Raw genomic sequence first — 23,010 nt, forward strand, 5'->3', positions numbered from 1 at the left:
TTAAATTATTCTTTAAAGAAGTTAATTAACGAATTTATCTGAAGTTTGCATGTGGTAGTTCAAACTCGTTGTACCTGTTGAATTTTGGAATCTATTTCCATCTTGCTGGAGAAAAAAAACACACAATGTGACACCACAAATAAGACATCATATAATTACAACATAGATAGTATGTGCAGTGAATTTGTCTTAAGATTTGGTTGTCATATAAAGTGATATAGCCTGAAAGGGATATAATCTATCTTCTGAAATATATTAAGGGGACCGCGGTGGCCTGGTAGTACGATTACGGCTTCCGAACCGCATGATTTCAGGTTCGAAACCTGATTCCACTAAAAAACCGTCGTGCAAGTTAAATCCTTCGAGACCAAACATTCTGCCACTGGTTTGGAGAGAGGTTGCCAATTAAAGCGTCGTCCTCGTCATCTGATCGTAGATCAAAATGACGAGCTCCATCCTAAATAGCCCTCGTGTTGTTTTAAACTAAAACGTATTAAATTATTTGATCTATATTCTTAAACATTAATAATAAACTTAATATATTTTTCTTGATAATGCATATTATTAAAAGGTAGAAAAAATATTTAATTCGTTTACAAAATTTTCATGCTTTGGATTGTTAATGTTAATTCTGTAATAACTGCCTGTAATCAAATAGCATTTACAGGCTTATGGGATATAAGTCAAATGAGCTGCGCCGCTTTACTTTTTTACCGCCGTTCATTTAAAGAAATAAGAAGAATGTAGTGAAGCAGTTCTGAGTAAATAATGGGCTTTGGAGCCAATAATGTGACGTCAGAATTTAGAAGATTGAATGTCTGTAAATATTTGCATTTAGTGGATTTCAACAGTTTATCTTTAAACAATTTATTAAAAAAATGTTTGATGTTCAATAATTATTTTAATATTTATCTCCTGCCTGTTGGTAATCACTGAAATAACCTCTAATAACCCCCACAGGGAAGTAAAAACTCAGCTGCGCATACTGCCCCAACAGTGCAGAACGGTTATTGATTTTGTCATTTATATATTTTTTTCCGACTCCTGGTGAATTCGTGGTTGTGGCAAAGCACATTCTGTCAGGATTTTGTAGCATGGATCATATTCTTTTATTTATTTATTCCTCTTTTTTATCTTCGTCAGACTGCAAAAAAAATCCAATCTTCTTGGGAGAGGGTGTTATTCTTTAAAAAAATTGCAGAGTGAATAAATTGACACAGGTGCTTTTTTCCCCCCTTAGTTAAACAGATTTTTTATTGCATTGACATGAGAGGAAGAGGAATCCCACAGTAAATGATGAAATGCATTCGTGAAAGTGAGAATAAAGTGGTTTTGAAAATAATTTGCAATTACATATATTTCTTAAGGTGTATTCAAAGTTTCATTTCTAATAATATTAATGAAGTTTTTTATATATATAATCCGGCAAGATCATTAATAGTGGCATTTAGAACTCGAATAAAGATATTTCATTTTTTTAATTTCTTTCAACTAAAGTAAGTTGAGCAGCAATAGGTTGATATTTTGACTTTTGCTGAATAATAAAATGTCTTTTGTTTTTAGCTGTTCTTATTCAATCAAAAAATGCATTCACTTCTATATTACTTACATAAAAATGACATAAATAAAAATCCTAACATTTTTTCTGCAACATTACCATAGGGCCCTGAAGCGGTTTAAGAACTATGTATATGTGCGCTAGTAGAAAATACTGTTAAATTTTATCGTTTGTCCTATTCTAATTAAAAATGTCCTCAATACTTAATACTCTTATTCTAATAAAAATATTCTCAAAAAATGTCGAATAAACTTTAAAATCTCTAGATGGGTAAATTCAAAAACATGATCTCATTTTATATATATTTTTCACTAAACGATTTGAATAAAAAATTTATTTCACAACCTTTCTTTGAATTCAGAATTTTTTGAGTTAGAAATATAAATGACGGATTGATTGCACGATGAATTCTATTCCCGTCTTCGATTTTTCTTATGGACCTGAAAATATTTATGAATGAGTTTTTAATTCATTCTGAATAATTTAAGGATTGGCTAATATTTATTCCTGACGATTCCCACTTCATGAATGAATTTTAATACATAATTAAATCATTTTAACTTAAATACTAATTTCATATTAATTTTTTTGACTCTCTTACAAATGTACGCAGATTTGTACAACTTCTGTAAAAAAAAAAAAAAAAACTGCTTTTAAGTAGTATTAAATCGTTATGAAATAAAAGCTGCTAAAACTAATATGAGAAACTAAATCTGTTAAATTATATGAGAGAAATTCTAATTAATAAAAGAAGTTTTTAATCCTTTTTTTAAACTATTAATATTAATTTTTTACTGGTAGGAATTTTTTTCTTAGAAATGGGTGTTATTTTGTAATTTACCTAATATAATGCATTTGAAGATAACATTTTTTTTTCTCGAAAAAAATTATCCATAGACTTTTTTATAGGATTAGTGGAATTTAATTGTTATTACATGTCCCCATTATTTGCTATTATTGCTGAAGACTCGAATTACTAAGTATAAAGTATAAAGAAAACTACGAGTACACTCTAGAGTATAAATAATGCATTTTATTGCTGTAGCAAGAGCTGTATTAAGTTAAACGAATTGTGTTATTTCGCAATAACACATGACTTATTTCATAAAATGATCATGATTGCCCTTTATAACTCAACTTCAAACTCTTCAGATATACTCATTTCTTTTATATGTTCGATGGTCATATTCCGGATTATTTAATGACGCGACATGATGCATCGCAAAGCTTCAACTGCACCGTCACCTTGAGCTGTCATTGACATTGTCCCAGCCTTTCATTATTTTCAAATATTTCGCCACGTTTATTTCATTGCGAAACCCTGTTAGATGATACAGATGGAAAGGAGTGTTTAGTCATCCGTGAAAACGATTTATAAAGAGAAGTGTGAATTCGAAGCCCCGCTAAGAAACAGACGTTTCAGTCATGAAAGGGTATTGAAGATGAATAGAATCTTGCATGTAGAACAACCTGCGTCTGAAGCCCATCACGTTGAAGATATTTCAATCCGCCAATCGCATGGCTTTGACAGAAATCATTCAATAAAAGGGTTCAACAAAGTTGCGAATTTACTTTTATGATTTCATTCATGTGTGTTTTGCGCATTCGATGACTTTAATTAGTGATATTTTCTTTCAAATGAATTAATCTAAATTTAGTTAAACTATTAAAATGTTTTGCTCTTGAGATTTACTGAGGTATTATAGACAATCGATGTAATCAATTCATGTTATGGTCATTTAGCGGGCACAGTCATCAAAAGACGCGATATCTCAGTTTTAGTGTATTGCGAAGAGTTTCATAATTAAGTCATAAGATTTTGATAATGTATTTATTAAACGACGTTAATTACATCAGTGTTATTTTGTACAAAATAGTAAAAAAAGATGTTTACATTAAGTTAAAAAATCGTTTGTAAGCAATATACTTAGAAGAAGATCAATAATTTATCCTTCTGTTAAAAATATCAAAGAGTGTCTATAATAATGCATAATTCATTAAAATCTCAAATATATTGATATTACTATCTATAATTTTAGCTAAAATATTTATCGTGTAGGGATGCTTATTATATTTTGTTCGGGAATTTATACATCTACTCATTCATATAATATTATTGATAATGTATTTCTAATAGCTTTAATTTTTGCATTTAGAAAAATAAATGAATATTTTTAAATAACTTTGTATTAAAAATAAAATATGATTTTCTTATACATTTTGTAGCAACTTATCGTAAATTTATTTCATTCTAGTTTAACATAGGCCCATGCTACATTCACTCTACTTGTAATATTCATCAAATTGTACTATAATAAGCTAATTGAAACATTAATAACACAAGACCGTCCATTTATTGATCATATGCTTGCAATACGTTTGTTTTATACATATGTACAAAATTTTAATAATTACATTGAAAATGTATTTATTTCATCGCAGTTTACATTAACTGTTCTGTTTCTTGCAGGCGACCAAGACTTTGTTCCGGGACCACACCCTCTGCTTCAACACTCCCTCTCCGCTTCCTCATCCAGCCATCAAGGACCCCCTCAACCGCGCTACCTCATCAATCGACGCCACCCACTGGCTATCAGCAACATTTCCATCCCGGCGGCTGGCAGCAGCAGCAACCTCCTCGAGGATCCCCTATGGTCTTCGTCCCCGACCATTCACCATGTCTCGGCGCCCCCCTCTTCCTCCTCGTCTTCATCATGTTCCGTGGCCTCCCCCTTGACGCGCCGGAAGAGGCCCAAACCCATTATGATCAAGCAGGCCCATGTCGATAGCGACGTGGACATGGTGAGCTCGGCCAGCAGCAAGCCGCTGTCCAGTGCCTGGAAGCAGGCCTTGGGGGCCGCCACTACCGTTGTTCCTACGGCAGAGGCCGGAGCTACCCTGCCCCCAGCTACTGTGGCGGTCCCTGCACCCAAGGAGAGGAAAAGGCAGCAGCGGAAGGGACCCAAGGTTCTGGAGAGGCCTTCCAAAGCGCTATTTTGTTTAACTTTGGAAAATCCCGTGAGGAGGCTCTGCATAAACATCGTAGAATGGAAATATCCTTTTCTTGTCTTATGTTCCATACACATGAGTTGAATAGCCGAATGCTTTAACATTTTATACAAAAGTGGCACATATATTAAACATGCAGATTAATTATTTTGATTTACTGAATACTGAAGATTTCATTCTCTCAGTTGAACAAAACTACTGAGCTCAGTTGAGCAAAAATAAATCAATAAAAAGAAAAAATAAATGTATGCATAGGCTCAGTCTAAGGTAGAGTCCATAATGAGGAACAAAAGACTAGATAAAGAGCTTTTCCATTTTTTTTTCCCTTATACTTACAAGATGCGGTCCATTTTTAACAGTGCTTGATTTCTCTATGCATACTTTGAAAAGCTCAGACAATGGCAGAGTCCCATTTAAAGTTTGTAAATGTTAAAGAAGCATTAATGCTTAAAGTACTAAGAGAAATGCAAAATTTCCTTTACCACAAAGTATTATTGGCAAAAGGTCCTTTTTTATTATTATTATTAATAGAGGAGCATGGTGGAGGAGGGAAGTAACAGGGAGTATCATGATCTTCAAGGGAATTAAAAACTAGACGTGTTATTTCAACATGAGAATAGAAATCTGCTTTTGGGAGAATTAAAACAGCTAGTAAGGGAAAATAATTGTACACAGTTGTTAGTTAGTTATATTTAAATTGGAATTAAAATAGATACATTTTGCCAATTCAGTTTCTTTCAGAGATTTTCAATTAAAAAAAAGAACTGTGTTACAGGTGAATGGCAACGTGTGCTTGAAGAGTTTTTAACATTTTCAGGTAGAAAATATGGGAATTCTAGCTTATTTTTGTTTATAGAAAAGGATTAAACATAGGATATTCACTTAAAAGGGAATTAAGCAAATGAATTTTGGGGATCTGAAAATATTAATTGGTATATACCCATTATGCCCATCGTATTATGTTATGTTAAAAGGCAAAATAAATCAGAAATCCAATTCGGGGAAAAAAAACTGTTTGTCTCCAACAATAAAGTTGTGAATTGGAAAAACATTTTTAAATAAAAAAAAATAATAAATCTAGTTTTTACTTTTTTTTAGAAACAGAATGTTATCTTTTTCTCTAATACAGATGACTGAATTCGTTGTTAAGGAATTGCTGGCTTAAGTACAGATTATGTTCTGTTAAATGAATTACTGCGCTTAATTAAGTGTATATCTATCTTGATTTCTTAGAAGAACAAGCTATTTCCGACGAACAAAATGACACAAATTATCATCAGGATTATCTTAATGACAATAGAGCCTCCTGGCAATAAATAAACAAACAATGGTGATGGCAGCATTCGCAAAAATGGTAGTTCTTACTTCAGAATAAAAACAAAGTATCTGCAAAAGTATATCCAGGTTAAATTAATAAAACAAATGTGATTCCTTTTATTTAAAAACGGTGTTTAGAATAAAAGTTATTCAATGAAATCATCTGCTTTATTAGCCAAATACATAATTTACTTCTGTAGAAATCGTGGCATAAATTTTTTACACTTGTAAGAAATAGTCCCTTTATAAAAAGTGAAGACTTTTTGAGTCATAAAACTAAAATTAATATATTATTGAAATTTCATTTTCCACTCCTAAGATTACAAAGATGTGATTAATTAAAGAAGCTATAAATGTCAAATATTGTTTGGGGCATTTTAAAAATATTTGTTATGCATTTTGAATTCATTAAATTAAGATTTTATATGAAGACAGAACTCACTCTTATTAGATTCTATGCCTCCAACTATACATGTATGATCTTATTGGGGATGGTTGGTTTAAACTTACAAGTTCATAACGATCATCACCACCTGATTTCAGCTACATTTCTGAATGATCAGATTGGAAAATAATAGTAACAAAATGACCGTCACCAGCCGATGTTTCCTGTAGAAGGGAGTGTATCCTGTCTTTGGCGAAGACTTTCGACCCCTCCTCCCCACACACACAAAGTTGAGAAATTCACTTTATTAAAGTTGAGAAATTCACTTTATTGCAATACTCGTTTAAAAAAACATCGGCAAAACGTCAGGAATGTAAAAAAATCTTGCGTTTGTTATGATTGGTTCTAAACTTATGTTTTATCCTTTTGCTTTGTGTATCTTACTATTGATTGTTTTCAAATACTACTTATCCAGCAGTTGTTGTTGTCCTTGACTAGCTTTTCTGCAGGCCTTTCGAATATCTTATTCTTCTTACAATATTTTGCAACTGCGTAGCCTTAGCAATCTACACTCCTCACGCCTGTATGGACTCCAACAGATTAAATCATTATTTGGTAAGTAATTCAAAGTAAAATTAAGTCATTCTAAGGTACTTTATTTGACTGCAAATATGAAATATTTTTTTATTTACTTTTTGTTCGAATTCTTAATTCTGTTGATGAACATTTTGAAACTGATTAATTAAAATATTTCCATCTGGAATGAAATAATTACTTAACTTTGTTGAAATAAAACACATTTAACTTTTGCATAGGAACGTTTTTCAATAATCCTGATCCTTAAACTTTTAACAATAATTCATATATTGAAGCTTACAGGCCGAAAATTATATTAGTATTGTCTAAAATCTACGCAATATAACACAGTCAATGAACATAATTATCTCTAAAAATAGACTTAACTAATGATCACTTTACTGATTTTTGCCTTCTCTCATTGGACATTTTAAACGATTGCTTTTCTTATTATCTCTATTTATCATTGAATACCTTTTAGTAATTTTTCAAAACCAATGTAAAGGGAAAAGTAGTGTTATTACTTTTAATACGATTTTAGTACAATTTATTTTTATTGCATTCTTATGAAATGAAAGTAGAAGAATTAAACAACTGCGAAACTTGTAAATTGTACAGAAATTCTATTCTGATGATATATGGGGTAATTCAAAATGAATATAGCGATTACAAATGACTATAACTATTTAATGAAAAAGAATTTATCACGGTTTACACATAATGTAGACGGAACTTCAAAATTTTGTATACATACGCCATAGATGTTCTACTTGACTTCCCTCGGTCATACGGACAGTATCTAGGTGGTAGTCCATTTCACGCCATACATTCTGAAGCATGACAGCAGCCACTGATGTAAGCGCATTACAAATGCATACTTTGAGTTCTTCGGTTGTTTGGGGCATGGGAAATTTTAAAGTTCCGTCTACATTATGTGTTAATCTTATCGATAAATTCTTTTTCATTAAATAATTATAGTCATTTGTAATCGCTATATTCATTTTGAATAAACCTCTATATTGTTTTAAATTTTAAAAAATTTGGACTTTTTAAAAATTTATTTGCCTTATATCTCACAAATAACCTATAAGATAATATAATCTAACAATTTATATAAATGCAAAAAATTAAAAGAAATTTAAGAGTAAATAAGTGCTTTTAAATGACCCAAATAGATAATTGATTCTTTTTAATATTCTATGATATTAATTGAAAGCATATATAAGATACTTTAGTACCTCATATTTCAATGTTTAATTGGAATTCAAAGAAATAACAAAATTTTATTATCATCTCTTCATTTACCTTTACAAAATAATTTCTGGTATACAGCGTTATTAATATAATACATTTTTTTTTCATTATTTGAAGTATTTTTTAAATAAACTTTTAGTGTTTAAAATTTCTATTGCTTTAGTGACTATTTAAATTTAAGTATTTAATGAACTATGATGTGATGATGTTGATGAAAATGTTTAAAATGTATACAGCATTCCGGCTACTTTATAGCGGATTTTTCTTGATTTTAACTTGAAATCGGGAATTAGGGGGAAAAACAATAGAAATGTTAATGAATGAAACTTAGAAATCTGACTGTTACTACAGCTTTTTGATCCGAATCTCCAAAAAGGTCGAAAATCCCCGAAAACAATTAGAATGAAACAATAATTTCCTATTAAACTTTTTGAAACAAAAAATTATTTCTATGATATTCATAGCGAAGCAGTAAAATAGCAGATGTTTAAGAATTTATTTATACTTTAAAAACTATGCGCATTGGAACTGTTAATTGTAGAGATCTTAATATCTTGGCTGAAATTGGAGTTGTTGACTTTTTAATCAATCTTTATATCTAACAGATATTATTCATAATGTTTAGCTTAAAAGAATCTGTAAGAAATAGCATTTTGAAACTTGAAATTAATTAATTTTTGTAAAAGTTTTTAAGTTTCTTATCACTGTTTGTGTTATTGTTCATTTCTTTTCTCTAATATATTTTTCATGAAAAATTGTTGATAAATTTTAATTATATGACAAATTTATAATATTTCTAATTTTTAGAAAATTAAATCTAAATCTAAATATTAGAATAAAAAAATGCTGCATTCATTTTATAACGCTGTCATAATTCTAATTTTCACAAAATAATATTTTTTTTTTTCGTTCTTATAATGTTTTTGTTTAATTAGAATTTATTAGAAGACATAATTATTTTCCTTTCATTCTTTTAAGACAATTGATATTATTTAAGAGCTTCCAAATAAGTAAAAAACTAATATTTTCTTATGAAGCAACTGCTCTCGAATAAAACGTAATCCAGTCATTTTTATTTGCTGGATGAAATATGCCTTCTTTTATACCTTCTTTTTCTCACCGTGGCAATGCATCAAAATACGAATGGGAAAAAAACCTGGAAGAAGTAATCGATAAGTTTCTTCCTCGACAATTGTAAAAATAAAAGTTTCGTGCGAGAAAAATAATTGCAGTGCCACTTAAGCAATCAGAGCCATAAAAAGGGAAATAATACCACTTCCAATTAATTCTAATTTCTTTTTCTATCTGCAGTTGTAAATATTTTATCTCTTAACGAGATTCCAATGCTTTTAAATTTCTTTCTAATCACTTTCTGAAATATTTTTTGCAGGAAAAAACGGAATATCTGTTTTTAGTGATTTTTATGATCGAGTGCATTATGAAAATTATAGCATATGGCTTTTTGTTCCACCCTGGTGCCTATTTACGTAGTGGTTGGAACTTTCTCGATTTTGTCATTGTCATTATAGGGTAAGTACTCATCTTTCTCACTTAATCACATCTAGGTGTCGCAATCTTCTCAGATACTAGATCTATTTCTACCTAATATATTTTTTCGTAGTCAGAATAAAGTTTTTATGCCATAAATTATTTCAATTTAATTGTACTAAGAATAATCATTTATTATTTTCACTTATATTGAAATTAAACATGCTAATAAAAAAAGTCTTCACTGCAATATTAACATTTTTATCACACGCTGTATAAATTGCTGTTAATAAATAGGTATTGGATGTGAAATAGGTTAGTATCTAATTTTCAATATATATAATAAAGAAATTTCCTTATTTTGGCTATATTTTGCTTTAAGAACTGAACGTGGTCTCGTGTCCATAAAACTGTGATGAATAAAATGTTATGATAATGTTTTGATGGTTGTAATCTATTATTTTTTTCACTTGCACACTCATTTTGTGTCTTCAGTTTCTTCGGTCAATTTAAACACCCAAATGTATTTCAGATATGTTAGGCTGATTATATTAGATAATTCTTAATATATATCATAACATTTCAGAATTCACATAAAATATAGCTAAATCTCGATTTTTTTAGGCGAATCGCCCATAATTGTTAAAACCCAAAATTCTGTAAAGAAAAAAAAAATTAGTTTGTAAATAAAATAGATAATGTTTTATTTGCAAACTAAAAAAAAAAAAAAATAACAATAGATAATGTTTTAACCTAAAATAAGCAACTAATAATAATTTTCTAGTGGACAATATGCGAACAACCTGTAAGAACAGAAATCTATTGTTTATTCAGTCATAATTATGTGTATACTAAAAAACTGCAGCTAAAGAGATTCAAAATCCTCTTCGTGTTTTTTCTCCTTCATTTTGCGGATAATCCATGGAATTCACTTATCCACAACTGTCGCGCCACTCATTCAGCGAAAAAATCGGGAGCTTTCTGTATTATTCTATATTTTTGCTTGTCATCTGAAAATATTATTATTAAGGTTAAAATTAAAATTTTGGTATGCATTCGTATTTATTTATTATTTTAAAATTTCATTGCCAATTTCCTTGCTTCGATTGTAACTGTACTCTTATAAATTATTACTTTCATTTAATTTTAGTCATAAAACTGTGGATTAACTTAAAAGATAGATTATACTATTTAATTATTCAATCAAAAAACCATGGAATTTGCAAATGAATTTTAATAAAAGCATGCTTTAATTGAACGGAGTAATATTGAAAAGAAAATATATCAATGATTATATGTTATATCTATCTTTTTAAAAGTTTGCATTTCACACAGAAACATTAACTTCAATTTTTTTGTTTTTATTTGATTAAGAAAGGTCATGTTTACATTTCGTAAAAATGTAATCTATCAATATTTATCAATTGTAAGCACCCACGTCGATGCTTTGTACATACGTTTTTCATCGTTTAAAAACGATGGTGTATTAAAAGAAACGCGTGAACATTATTTTGCCATTAGGATATAATGTAAAACTATCGAAAATTTCAACTTTCACATTAAGGATTAAATCAATACACCTCATTATTATAACAATATTTTATGTATATCATGTATATTTAGATTACTATATGAAGTTAGATTATACCTATTTGCATGCATTGTATCAATTTTTTAAAAAACTAATAATTTCGAATAGTATTTAAAACACTTAAATTATCATACCACTTCATATTTCTTAGAATTCTAAACTGTATTTATAATTCCTTGCGACTTCTTTTAAAAGTATTTAAGATTTAGTTTTAGTGGGAAAGATAGGATTTTAAAACTGAAAATAATTATAGCATTTGTTTGTTACAGTGCTAAACTACGATACATTGAACGGTATTTCATCTTCCATCCATTGTTTTGAACAAAATATTGAATTTCTTATGCAAATTTCTTTCGCAGTATTTACCTTTACATACTATTCCAGTGCTTTAAAAATGCCACACACCCAAAAAAAATGGAACAGTTGTTTGACTTAAATTCGTTGAATTCACATACTCAAAGGAGTTCTCAAACGATGAGTAACAAACAACTAATAAATATTGATAAGAAAACGGAATTTTTGTTAGAATATTATTATAGAGTTTGTATTTTACTTTCAGAAATTCATGCATTTAATGCTGAAAATAATTTTATTTTATATATATTTGGCATTCGTAAATATAACGATAATGTTTTGTAGATTCATTCCTAAAGATTTATAATTTAAGATTTAAATTCTTTTCAAAAATGGAAAAAATAAACTTTTTATATTTTTAAAACTATTATATATCGAACTTACAAAATGTTGGTAGAAAAATTAGGAAAAAATTAGAAAACAAATCGATTTTCTGATTGCATTATCTTTTTCGGAAAAACTCTTAAAGGCAGATAATAATTGATTATTAAATCTGAAAGAATTAAAAGAATAATTAAATATTGTTACGATCAATGAATAAACATGAAAATATTTCACTTAAATATAAAATACAACTTTTCGATATATAAAACTTCAATCATCGAAACTGTTCTATTTGAAAATGTCAGAAATTCTGATCATTAACTGTTTTGAAAATGAATAAGAACAACAAAATATTCAAGAAATCTACTTAGATTCTCTTTCAAATAATAAAAGTTAAAAAAAATGTGTGGCACCAATTTAATCTAGAAACCCTTTGTACATTTTCCAGAAAGAAAAAAAAATACATCGTGTATTCAGATTTTGGAATGACATTCATAATTATTTTTGATACCCGATTGTAATATCAAATGTACTGACTCAATTGCTTTTTTTTCACTGTCCAGGATGTTAAAATAACAAATATGTGTATTGCTAGATAAAGTCTTAATTTTTGTTGAAATAAACTCTATCATTCTTCATATGCAATAAATAATGAAATAAAAATACATTTACTATTTATAATTTTAATATTGAAATGTGATAAAAGACAGTATTAACTAGTCAGATATTGAATCAGAGAGATTCATCGGTAAAATCTCTTCTGCTTCTTCACAAAATAATTACTACATCCAAACAGGCAAAAATATGAATGGATAATTTTAACAACATAACGTAATTTTTTTCACAGAATAATGTTTTTCATAATCACACGCATTTCTTAAAATATTCGATCCATTTTCAAAACGTATGTATTATGAAGTATACAGATTTTAATACTTGCAGTTCTGTTTTTTTAAAACTGATAACCTATCGATATTTCTGTAAGTTATTTATTTAATAGTATACAAATTATAATGAAAATGGGATTTCATTTCATACATAATCATTTTATAAAATTTCGGTAAATATATCTTTGAATATTTCAAGATAAAAAATTGCAACATCTACTAAAATTCAAACAATTTATAATAAAATCGGATGCAGCATTTTGATTTCTTTTTCTCGAAGTAAAATTTATAATTTTGAAAGAAAATAAAAAAAAAAATATGTTTGAAATGAAATTCATCATTTTGATTTACTTCACAAATCGTATTTACAAAGGAATAATAATTACAATTTGAGTTTCCAAAAGGGTCTAATTAATATTTTTAAATAGAGAACCAATAGTCCGATTGACCATAATGCGCTTTAAATAATAAAATTATGTTTCATTGAAGACGGCGAGGCTTCGTAAAATGTGAATGGTTTATTGAGCCCTCCTTGGAAAGCCGTAGTTGTGGTTCAAGATTTTCTTCGTATTTTCCTCAAGAAATGTTCTTATGTAATAAGAACATTTCTTGAGAAATTTCTTATAAAAAAATTTGTCTATTCTTTCCCTTTGGTTGACAATATTCCTGCATTTGGAAAGTTTATTATAAGATATACTACCCTAAAATATTTTTCCCATTGTAAACTTTTATTAAGATAAATTTCACCGAGCTCACTGCTGGTAAAGTTTTGAACAATTTATTTTTCTTTAACCTAACAAAATATCTTTGTTTCAAATATATTTGTGTCAAATACCAGGTCATTCTGACCGATAAATGTAAACTCTAAGTTTTTTCAAAATCTTAACTTTAATAATTATTGCTCTATATTTTACAATTCTCCCATTGCTCAGTGAAATGAACCCTAAGACAAATGCATAATATTGGATTCAGTATAGATAATGTCCCTATTTAGTGTTCTTATTTACTTGCTATATAAGAAACACATTAAATCCACATTTTTTCTTTAGATTTGAAATGATTTGAATGAGTATAGATACATATTTTTTGTATCAAATCAGGCATTTTGAAGTTAAAAAGAAAAGGGAAGCCGAGCTAAACATGGAGAAGTTCTTAATTTATGTATCATTTTGAAATGCTGCGAAATTTTTAAAATAACATGTTTAAATAAATGTGGTAAGAATCATTATGCAAGCTGTTAGAATTTTTAGAGTGCAATGAGTCTTTTATCAAATGATATACCTGTTTTTCTTTGGCATAATACAAGTAAGGAATAGGTTTTCTTTGCAAGGTTTTCCTGACAGGAATGCCCCCATGTTTGTTCAATCCGTGAAAGTCAAAAGTTCTTCGCCAGAATGTTTGACTCAGTCGAAGAGGTGAGGGGTAAGGAATGTCTATTCAGCTGCCGTTCTTGACCTGAGACAACGATTCAGGAGTAGAATATTCGTCCTTAAATAACCATTCATTGGTTTAAACCGGGGCATCAATACCATTAAACTCAACTAAGCAATTGAGATAAAAGTACATTTCCTTCGAAACTCTTGAGTGGCTAAATCTTTAATTTTTTTCAGAAAAGAAACAATAAATATCTTTGCTTGAAGAACTGGATCCATTCACATGCGTTGAAGGCATTTAAAATTAATTACTTTCTCAAATTCTTTAACGAGTCACCACAAATCGTACATTTTCGGTGAATTCCGGATGGATGAGCATTTTAAAATATCGTCTTTTTCGTATATCGATTCACAGTCAATAAATAAAAAAAAATCGATTATCCGACTTTCCTTTGATAAAGCCATTTGAGCAATTTATTCTATTTTTTAGATAGCTGACTTGAAGGAAGCGTAATACACGTTTCAGGAAAAAATAATAATAATATTGATTTTTTTTAAATAAGCCATCAATTCCAGGAAAAAGTATTTATTCAATCAGTTTTTTTAAAAAAAGCATTTACTTTTCGTTAGCTGAAAATCTACTAAAGCTAACGTGGCTTTGAAAGTTAATTTTTCTTTAATAGAATTGTAATAGTTTCTCTATCTGTTTTGATTCCGTTTTCTAAGTCCTATTTGGAATACTTTTACTCAATTATTTAAAAGATTTGTGCCTCTCATATTATACAGAATACTTTTCAACACTTGTAACAATTAGCAAGAATTGTTAGATAATGTCAATTTTCATATCGAATTATAGTGTTTTTAAATGGTGTCATTTCGGTTTATAAATTTGAGCAGCGAATTCGATGCCAGTATATTACACGATCACGATGTTTAAAGAGTTAAAAAATGTTCAAATTAACTTTTAGGGAAAAGCAGAAAAATATTCAAGTTTCAAAATTCTTTCATTACAGAATACTTTAAAAAATACTTAGAACAGATAAATTTCCAAGACATTTCAAAGATTTAGTAATACAAAAATAAAACATAAGTTCAAGTATTTAATGTATTCTATTACTTCACATTGACTGACATGTAAATTAATTTCAAGGCAAAATTCTTGCTCAGGTACATAATATCAATAGAATAGATTCTTGTTCACGCGATATATATTCCTTGTGAGCTTACTCCATTATATACAACAAATAGATTTTTAGATGAATTATAGCGTGCCCAATCTCATGCAGCTTAGTCACGTTCGCAATGTGACTGTAATGACGGCATTCATTTTTCAGTCAAATTCCAAACCTTAAGATACAAAAGTGTAGTTAATTCAAAACCACTTTATATGTTTGACTATACGCTATAAGAGAGAAAATGTGTGTTATTTAACTACTATTTTCGTTTGGATAGATAAAAAGATTTTAAAAGTTGAAAATAATTTTCTTGTTAGTTACAAAATAATTGTTTGTCTAACAGCAAATGATTTTTCATTACATTCTTTGGTACTCGTGAGCGGATAGTTTGCCCATATTCATAAGTGGTCAAAAAATGTTGAATTTTGGCATTTGTAACAATAGTGGATGCTAGTTATTAGTTGATCAAAATAAGGTCATAAATTATTTTGACGCTAATCTGATATTAACCCATAAATCAAATTATTACAGAGGAAGAGCAAAAAAATTTCATAAATAACAATTTTAGTTTACAGTATTTTAATATATTATTATGCGCTTTAATGTCTTTCATGTGTGGGAACCAACTCCATGTTTTAGGTAAAGAACGCTTATAAGATGTCCTATTGTTGAGGATGCTCGAAATTCTTCAAAGACAACATCTTATTGAGTCTCAGCTTCATTGATACCATTATTACGATTTATCAGTCATATAAAAATACAGATATATGGATTTGAAATTTTTCAAAAAACTGTTTTCCTTCATTTCTCTCTGGTGTTTATGTGGACTGAACTAATTTCAAAATCTGACTCGCATCACATATAAGATTGAGCGGTTTCAGTTATATGTTTTTTAATCATACAAAACCAAATAAATTTCCATGTTATGTAAACGAAAACTATTTGAGAATTAGAATTTATGAGTTCATTAAAGTAAAGATTTAAATTTGGGTTTGACATGAAATAGTTTAGTCTTGAATTTTAGGCTTGATATACTATTTAAAGCCACGTCAAAGAAATATGCAAAGACTATCATATTGCATATCTTTGTTCAGATGAAGCGAGTGACGACCGATCAGGAAATATATTCTCTACTTTTCCCCTCCATACTAGCAGAAGAAAGTCTTTATATAAAACATACTGATTTTTCACAATACATACTTTTCAAGAGACAAAATTTGAATTTTTTTAATTTTTATAAAAACTTAATAATTTTATTTTCTAATTTGGAGAAGGACGCAGTTTTATTTCACTGTCATCGATGTCAAAGTCATTATTAGATTTAAGAAAATCCATTTGATAGAGTTAAAAAAAATTGGCGGTGTTAATGTTTCGAATGTTATTCTTATTATATAATACCAATTTGAAAATTAAAGTGAAACTTCTTTCAATTTAAAAAATACTATTGTTTTTATAGTGGAAATCAATCGGTCTCATATAATGAGTGAATTATGGTTAACCATTAAAAGGGCATAAATATTGAATTTTAAATGCATCAACTTGAATTGTTTATTATAATTTCAGCTACTTTTAGTTTATTATATTTTAAAAGCATAAAAAAATGCTGCAGAAATTTTTACCAATGAATGAACAAATAAAGTAACACTTGGTTTAAATTAAATTTTTTTTTCATAAGCGAATACACACACACACACACACACACACACACACATATATATATATATATATATAGATAGATAGATAGATAGATAGATAGATAGATAGATAGATAGATAGATAGATAGATAGATAGATAGATAGATAGATATAGATAGATAAATGAAGATATAGATATACATATATATCTATTTTACTAATTTTTATCTGAAATCATTCATTTTTTTAAATATTGCGCCCACATCATTTTTAAAATTTAAACTAGATTCATCTGATGGTAAATGTAGGATGTTGATAATAATTCCTCTGTCCAATTTAGATATTGGAATTTGAATCAAATGACTATTTTTTTATTTTCTCTTAAACAAATAAAGCTTTAAAATATTTCCTTCTTACATTTAGGATATTATTTAAAGAAATACAAATTATATTTAAAGAACTGCCTTCTCATGTGTTTTCGGATTTCGTACGTCAAATGTACATCGACTATAAACTACCCAAACAGCATTCAATAAGCGTTTTAATAAAGACCCTTTGCCAAGACAAAAGATTTTCAATTACCTCCAGCTTCTTAACAAAGCGCTAATCCTTCTTCTTCAGTTTATCTTTCAGATTAAGAGGGTTTACTGAAAGTGGAAACAAGCACAGCGACGACAAAATTAAATTTCTCTCTATATTTGAGCAGTGCCTACTTCTACTTAATGAACCTTTTAGCAGAAAAGCACTTCTTAGCATTCCAAGAAACAATCTCTGCATATTGTTTTTTCTAAAGAAAATCCTCACACTGGAGAAAAGATTTGCATTCTATTCGAAGAAATTCAGATTTGTCCTTAAGATGATTAAAAAGGCACGCAATGAAATTGTTTTGTTTTTTGTAACATACATCTGCCGTCTGTAAATTATTTTCTAAAAGAACATCATTTACTACACAAAGTTTGATAAGTTTTAATATTTTTAAATAAAATAAAATTTTAAATAAATAAAAATAAAATGAAATTTTTTTATTTCTGCATTTTATGAAATGTTTTAAAATTTTATTTCTTTAGAAATATCTTATGATTTTTAATTAAGAAATTCTTCTTCTTCTCTATCCTATTTTATATCTTAAATTCCTTTATATAATAAAAGAAAAGTCTTTTTTTTCCAAATATTTGATTTAAGATGCATTTCATAGTATGCATCTTCTTATTCTACTATTTTTATTCAAAATAAGGGATTTTCTTTTGTGTGTGTGTAGGGAATCGGACTTTTGTCCAATAGTATTGACTCCTCGTGACCCAAAAATCCCCTGAAATTAAGGCCTAAGAGATACACCATTTTTACAGAAAAGAAACAAAACAATATATTAAATGAATACGACCAATAATAATCAAAAACACAATAACATAAAATAAACTATATAATAACTCTCATAGCCAATTATGAAAACAAAAAGGAAAGCACATACCAGCAGCAGGTAAAAAAGTTTTTTACAAAAAGTGTCCCATTCTTGTTTCCCTCGTCCTAAATTGTTTCTGCTAACGTCATTTAAGGTAAAAATAATTGGAGGGTCTCAGCGCCATCTACTGAGTTAGTTAATTTGCAATGGAAAATCTATTTTTATTTTTAGACAAAGGATTAATCCCAAATCATATATTAGAGTGTTACAAAATTTACCTGAGAAGATAAATTTACCTTTATTCTCCATTTTTAAATGTTTTTAGATTATATTTTTCAAAATGAAATATTTGAAATTTCTAAAAGTTCTATAAAATGAATGGAAAAAAATTATTATTTTTCATTTTACTGAACTGAACTTAAGAATAAAATTACGAATGAAACAATTTTTCAATGAAACTGACAAATGTTGCTTGATTTTCAGTATAACCGCAAATAAAGATTTGAAATAATTTTTTTCTGCATTTTTATTGAGTTTGATTTAACTGAAATAGGTAAATATCTTTAAGGAATATACTACAAAATTTATTCAAAATTTTTTTTAACATAATTGTGATTATGGAATTTATATATATGCAAAATTGAAACATTTTATTTTCCTGCTCCATTTTGTGTAATAAAAATATATATATTGTGTAAGCGATGGAGGGAATTTTACGAAATTCATTGTTTATTTTTATAATAAATTTTAATTTTAAATTAATGTATGCAATGTCTTTTAGAAACGATTCATTCATATAGTAAATTGAATAGAATTTTTTTTTCTTATTTTGTTAATTTGCATACTAGTACCAACTAAATGAGATATTTATTAATTTAGGCAGTTCATAGAAATAAAGAAATCCCAGATTTTTCAGTTTGTTTGATTAAACAATCAATATATGGAAAGAGATTTTTATGTCTATGTATGATGCGAGTTTTTATTTAATTTTGAAGATTGACACTATTTAACAAAGAGCAAATATTAAAGATAATTACTAAAATCATTGTTTTTTTAAATTAAATAAGTGAAGTTCATATGATTTTGTTAACATGAAAATAACATACTGACATTTAAGTTTAATCCAAGTGGCATTTATTTTGAATGGGATTCATAGATATTTTGAAATAGTTGCCTTAAATTAAAAAAAAAGGAAAAAATCTCTTCTTTAAAGTCGCAAATAAAAAACGATTTCATTTTTTTTTAAATTTGAAATAGATGTTTATTTGAAAGGCTTCTTTGATCTTTCGATGTAGATTTTATGCGTCAAAAAGCAGACATCAGAATATCTCTTTTAAAAACGCAGTCCATTACTTCAACTTAAAAGTCATCCAAATCAAGTTGCCATCGAATTGCCAGCTACCAAATAAATCACTACTTTTCCGATCAAAAGAGGAATGAAAAAAAAAATATCAGAATTGCTTTTCTTCTTCGAGATGAGATAAAAACCCCGAAGTCATCGGCGAACATGATAAAACTGCTGCGGAATCATAAACTCATCGATTATCAGCAGCCATCTGAGTTGAATGTCAAAAAGATGTATGAACCTTCCAAGGAAAGAAAGTTCCTTTTTTGTCCTTATCAATAAAGTTCTTGCCGTATCTTAACGTTGCCCAAGGCACTTAATCGAACAGGGAATTTTCAGGTTTCCACCCTCCCCTTTCTTTGTCGAAGTTATGTTGTCCTGCCTCCCTCGTTTTATGCGCACAAAACCGGAAAACGTGCCTTCACACCTTTAAAAAAAAGTGTGTGTTTCGGAAAGAGTTTCCCTTTGTTTGCCTAATTCCGGGAAGATACGTCTCTCCAGGGAAATTTGTTTGGATTTCCTATCATATGTAATCTTGTCTCCCCGAGTTTCAAATGTGTCTTTCTTTATTAGTATTTCTATTTCTTCGCTTTTCACGACACTCTCAAATCGTACACGCGAAGATTGTCTTTCTCAATATGAATAAGTATAAAGAGAATTTCTCTGATTCGCCATGTTTTCTCAGTCTTAGATATTTTGAAAACAGCACTCTTGGAGTTTTTCACCAGATGAGATTAAAGCAAATAATAAGATTTTATTTTGATTCATCGAAAAAAGGAAGACTTTTTGAGGCAGAAATGGTTGATGATGAAGCCTGGATGATGAGCTGCCATATTTTATTTGTTTTAAATAAAAACATGTAAAATTTCTTCAGTTATTTGTGTGGAGGGTGTTTCCCTTTAGGCTTCATTAAATCTTAAATCATCAAAAATTATATGTCTTAGAAAAAGATAGTGGATTATATGAAATCAAAACTTTATCTGGAGTACAATAAAATATTTTAGTTTCTTTTGTTGATAAAATCGAAAACAGTGAAGGTAAAATTATTAAAAATAATAAAAATAATTATTTTAAAAATATGCTTCTTTAGGTCTTATAAAAATTTAAAATAACTTTTTAAAGCAACACAGTACTTTTCTTCTTAACCTTTTTTAGATATAGTGAAATTAAAAGTAAATAATAAATTATTCAAATGATATTTTCAAATTTATTCTGATAAAAAAATCACTTTAAAGAGTTCTATTATTTTAAAATTGAGATTTTTAAAGTCGTTTAAACTTTTAAAAATATCTATTTATTATGTTTTTATTTTTTCTAAACAATTTATATTTTTTGTATTATTGGAAACAAAATTTGTCGAATCTGTACACTTTGCTAATCTTTATCATTAATTTTGTAACTGAACATGAAAAAAAACCCTGGAAATTCTAAAAAAATTAACTCTCACTATTTTGAAAAAACTAGATTCCCAACCTGATTCTTACTCTAATTCTTATAGTACATTTACTTGAATGTATCTACAAATAATTTTAAGACTTGGACACACACACACACAAAAAAAAAAAAAAACTTAAGATATAGAAAATCTCTGCATCAACAAAAATAACAGTTTGAGAAAGAAGCATCTAAAGTTTGAAAGGACATAAAACGAAAACTAATATTGCTTCTAGAGCTCTAATTTTTAAATGTTTTTTCTCTTAATTTAAAAAATGACATAGAACCATTTTAACTCAACGTGATTGAATAATCTTTTAAATAAAAATATTATGACCTTGGACACTAACAAAAACATTGGTTAAGTTAATGACAAATAATCAGTTTAACTTTTTGAAAAAAGATTTATTAATACATTTTGATTTTTTTTTTACTATAGGTAGTCGATTTTTTGTTGCGTGATTTAATACTTTTTTATTTTATTTTACTTCTGAAATGAACACTCCTATGATCAGTAAAATTAGCTAAATATTTTAATGAGGAATTAGTTGAAAAGCAATTTACACTTTGAGATATGTCTAATGTTTTTATATTTCAAACATTGTACTTTCAAATTTCACTCGATACGGTAATTTTAAAGATACACGTCAAGAGATGCACAATAAACTTGTAAACAAACGACTTAAGTTTTTACAAGTAGTATCCACAATAATATAATTCTGAATTCTTAGCGTCTAAATAGAAAAAACTTAGTGTAAAAATAATATTGGTCTTCAAAAAATCATTTTTATGAGCATAAATCAGCAATGTGAGCTCAAAAAGAACGCAAAGCATAAAAGGGCAGATAAATTAATAGATATTTCATCTAAGGACTTGATTTGTTCAAAAATGTTTAATTTAAGAAATTAATTTTAAGAGTGCATAAAAATTTCAAAATGAAAATAAAATTAACTGCGATTCTCAGTTATCAAATTTTTAAATTGATAGCATTCAAAAAACTTCAAATATCTTTAAAACTATTTGGATATCAGGCCTAAATTTCATGAAATATTCGTGAATTTTATTTTTTATTATTATATTAACTATGAACTACGTTGCTTTATTCTATAGTTTTATGTTCCTAAATTTTTCATTCATTGTGTACTTCCAAAGGAGAGTACGCTGAATGATTCAAGGCTTCCAAAAATAAAAGTAAAGCAAAATGTTTATATTGTTTGAGAGTTACGTGTCAGTCATTTTTTACTCTTATCAAAAAATACCAAAAATAAATTAATGTTAATAAAATTCCTTTCTTACTTTTTCATATGTGAACTATTCAAAGAGAAAGAAATGTAATCACCAAAAAAAAAATTCGAATTCGGGATTTTGCATAATTTTCCTGATTTAAAACAACGAAATAAAACATTTTGGAAATTATGTCTGTCTGTGAATATAACACAAAAAATAGCATTTCTTAGCACCCATTTTGCAGATTTTTATCAAAATTTGAACAAAATCCATTTCCAAGAATGCTTTTTTTTATCTGTTTGTCTGAGTGTCAGTGAACGCGACAACTCCAAAACACAAAACATGAAAAGGACAAATTCGACACGCAGTTTTAGCATCGAAAGTATACATCCAAATCAAAATTTTGAGTTAAATCCGTCAATGAATTGAATATCTGCGGGTCTTTATATTCACATTCATGTTAAAACTGTAACAGAAAAATGCAGCAGTTTAGATAAATAAAATTGATAAGTAATCTTGTATCTAAAATTATAGCTCTGTTACAAATTTTGGATCCAATTTTCGAGGATACTCGTTTTTTTATTATACTGAGCCTTTGAGAATAAAAATCTGTCAACTCTTATCTTTCACAGCCTTGCCCAAGGTCACTACTTGTATTACCAGAGATAGGGGTGATAAT

The 23,010-nt window shown here is 28.1% G+C and overlaps 1 protein-coding gene across 1 annotated transcript in view; it reads left to right on the plus strand.

The window, feature by feature from the left end:
* LOC129964288 (muscle calcium channel subunit alpha-1-like) overlaps positions 1-23,010 on the plus strand; it is a 293,395-nt gene that overhangs the window by 162,604 nt on the left and 107,781 nt on the right. The window contains exons 2-4 of the mRNA XM_056079056.1: positions 4,029-4,624; positions 6,768-6,884; positions 9,490-9,629. Coding sequence (XP_055935031.1) covers positions 4,029-4,624; positions 6,768-6,884; positions 9,490-9,629 — 853 coding nt within the window. The remainder of the gene's footprint in view (positions 1-4,028; positions 4,625-6,767; positions 6,885-9,489; positions 9,630-23,010) is intronic.

The sequence above is a fragment of the Argiope bruennichi genome, chromosome 3, assembly GCF_947563725.1.
Source record: "Argiope bruennichi chromosome 3, qqArgBrue1.1, whole genome shotgun sequence".
Lineage (NCBI taxonomy): Eukaryota > Metazoa > Arthropoda > Arachnida > Araneae > Araneidae > Argiope > Argiope bruennichi.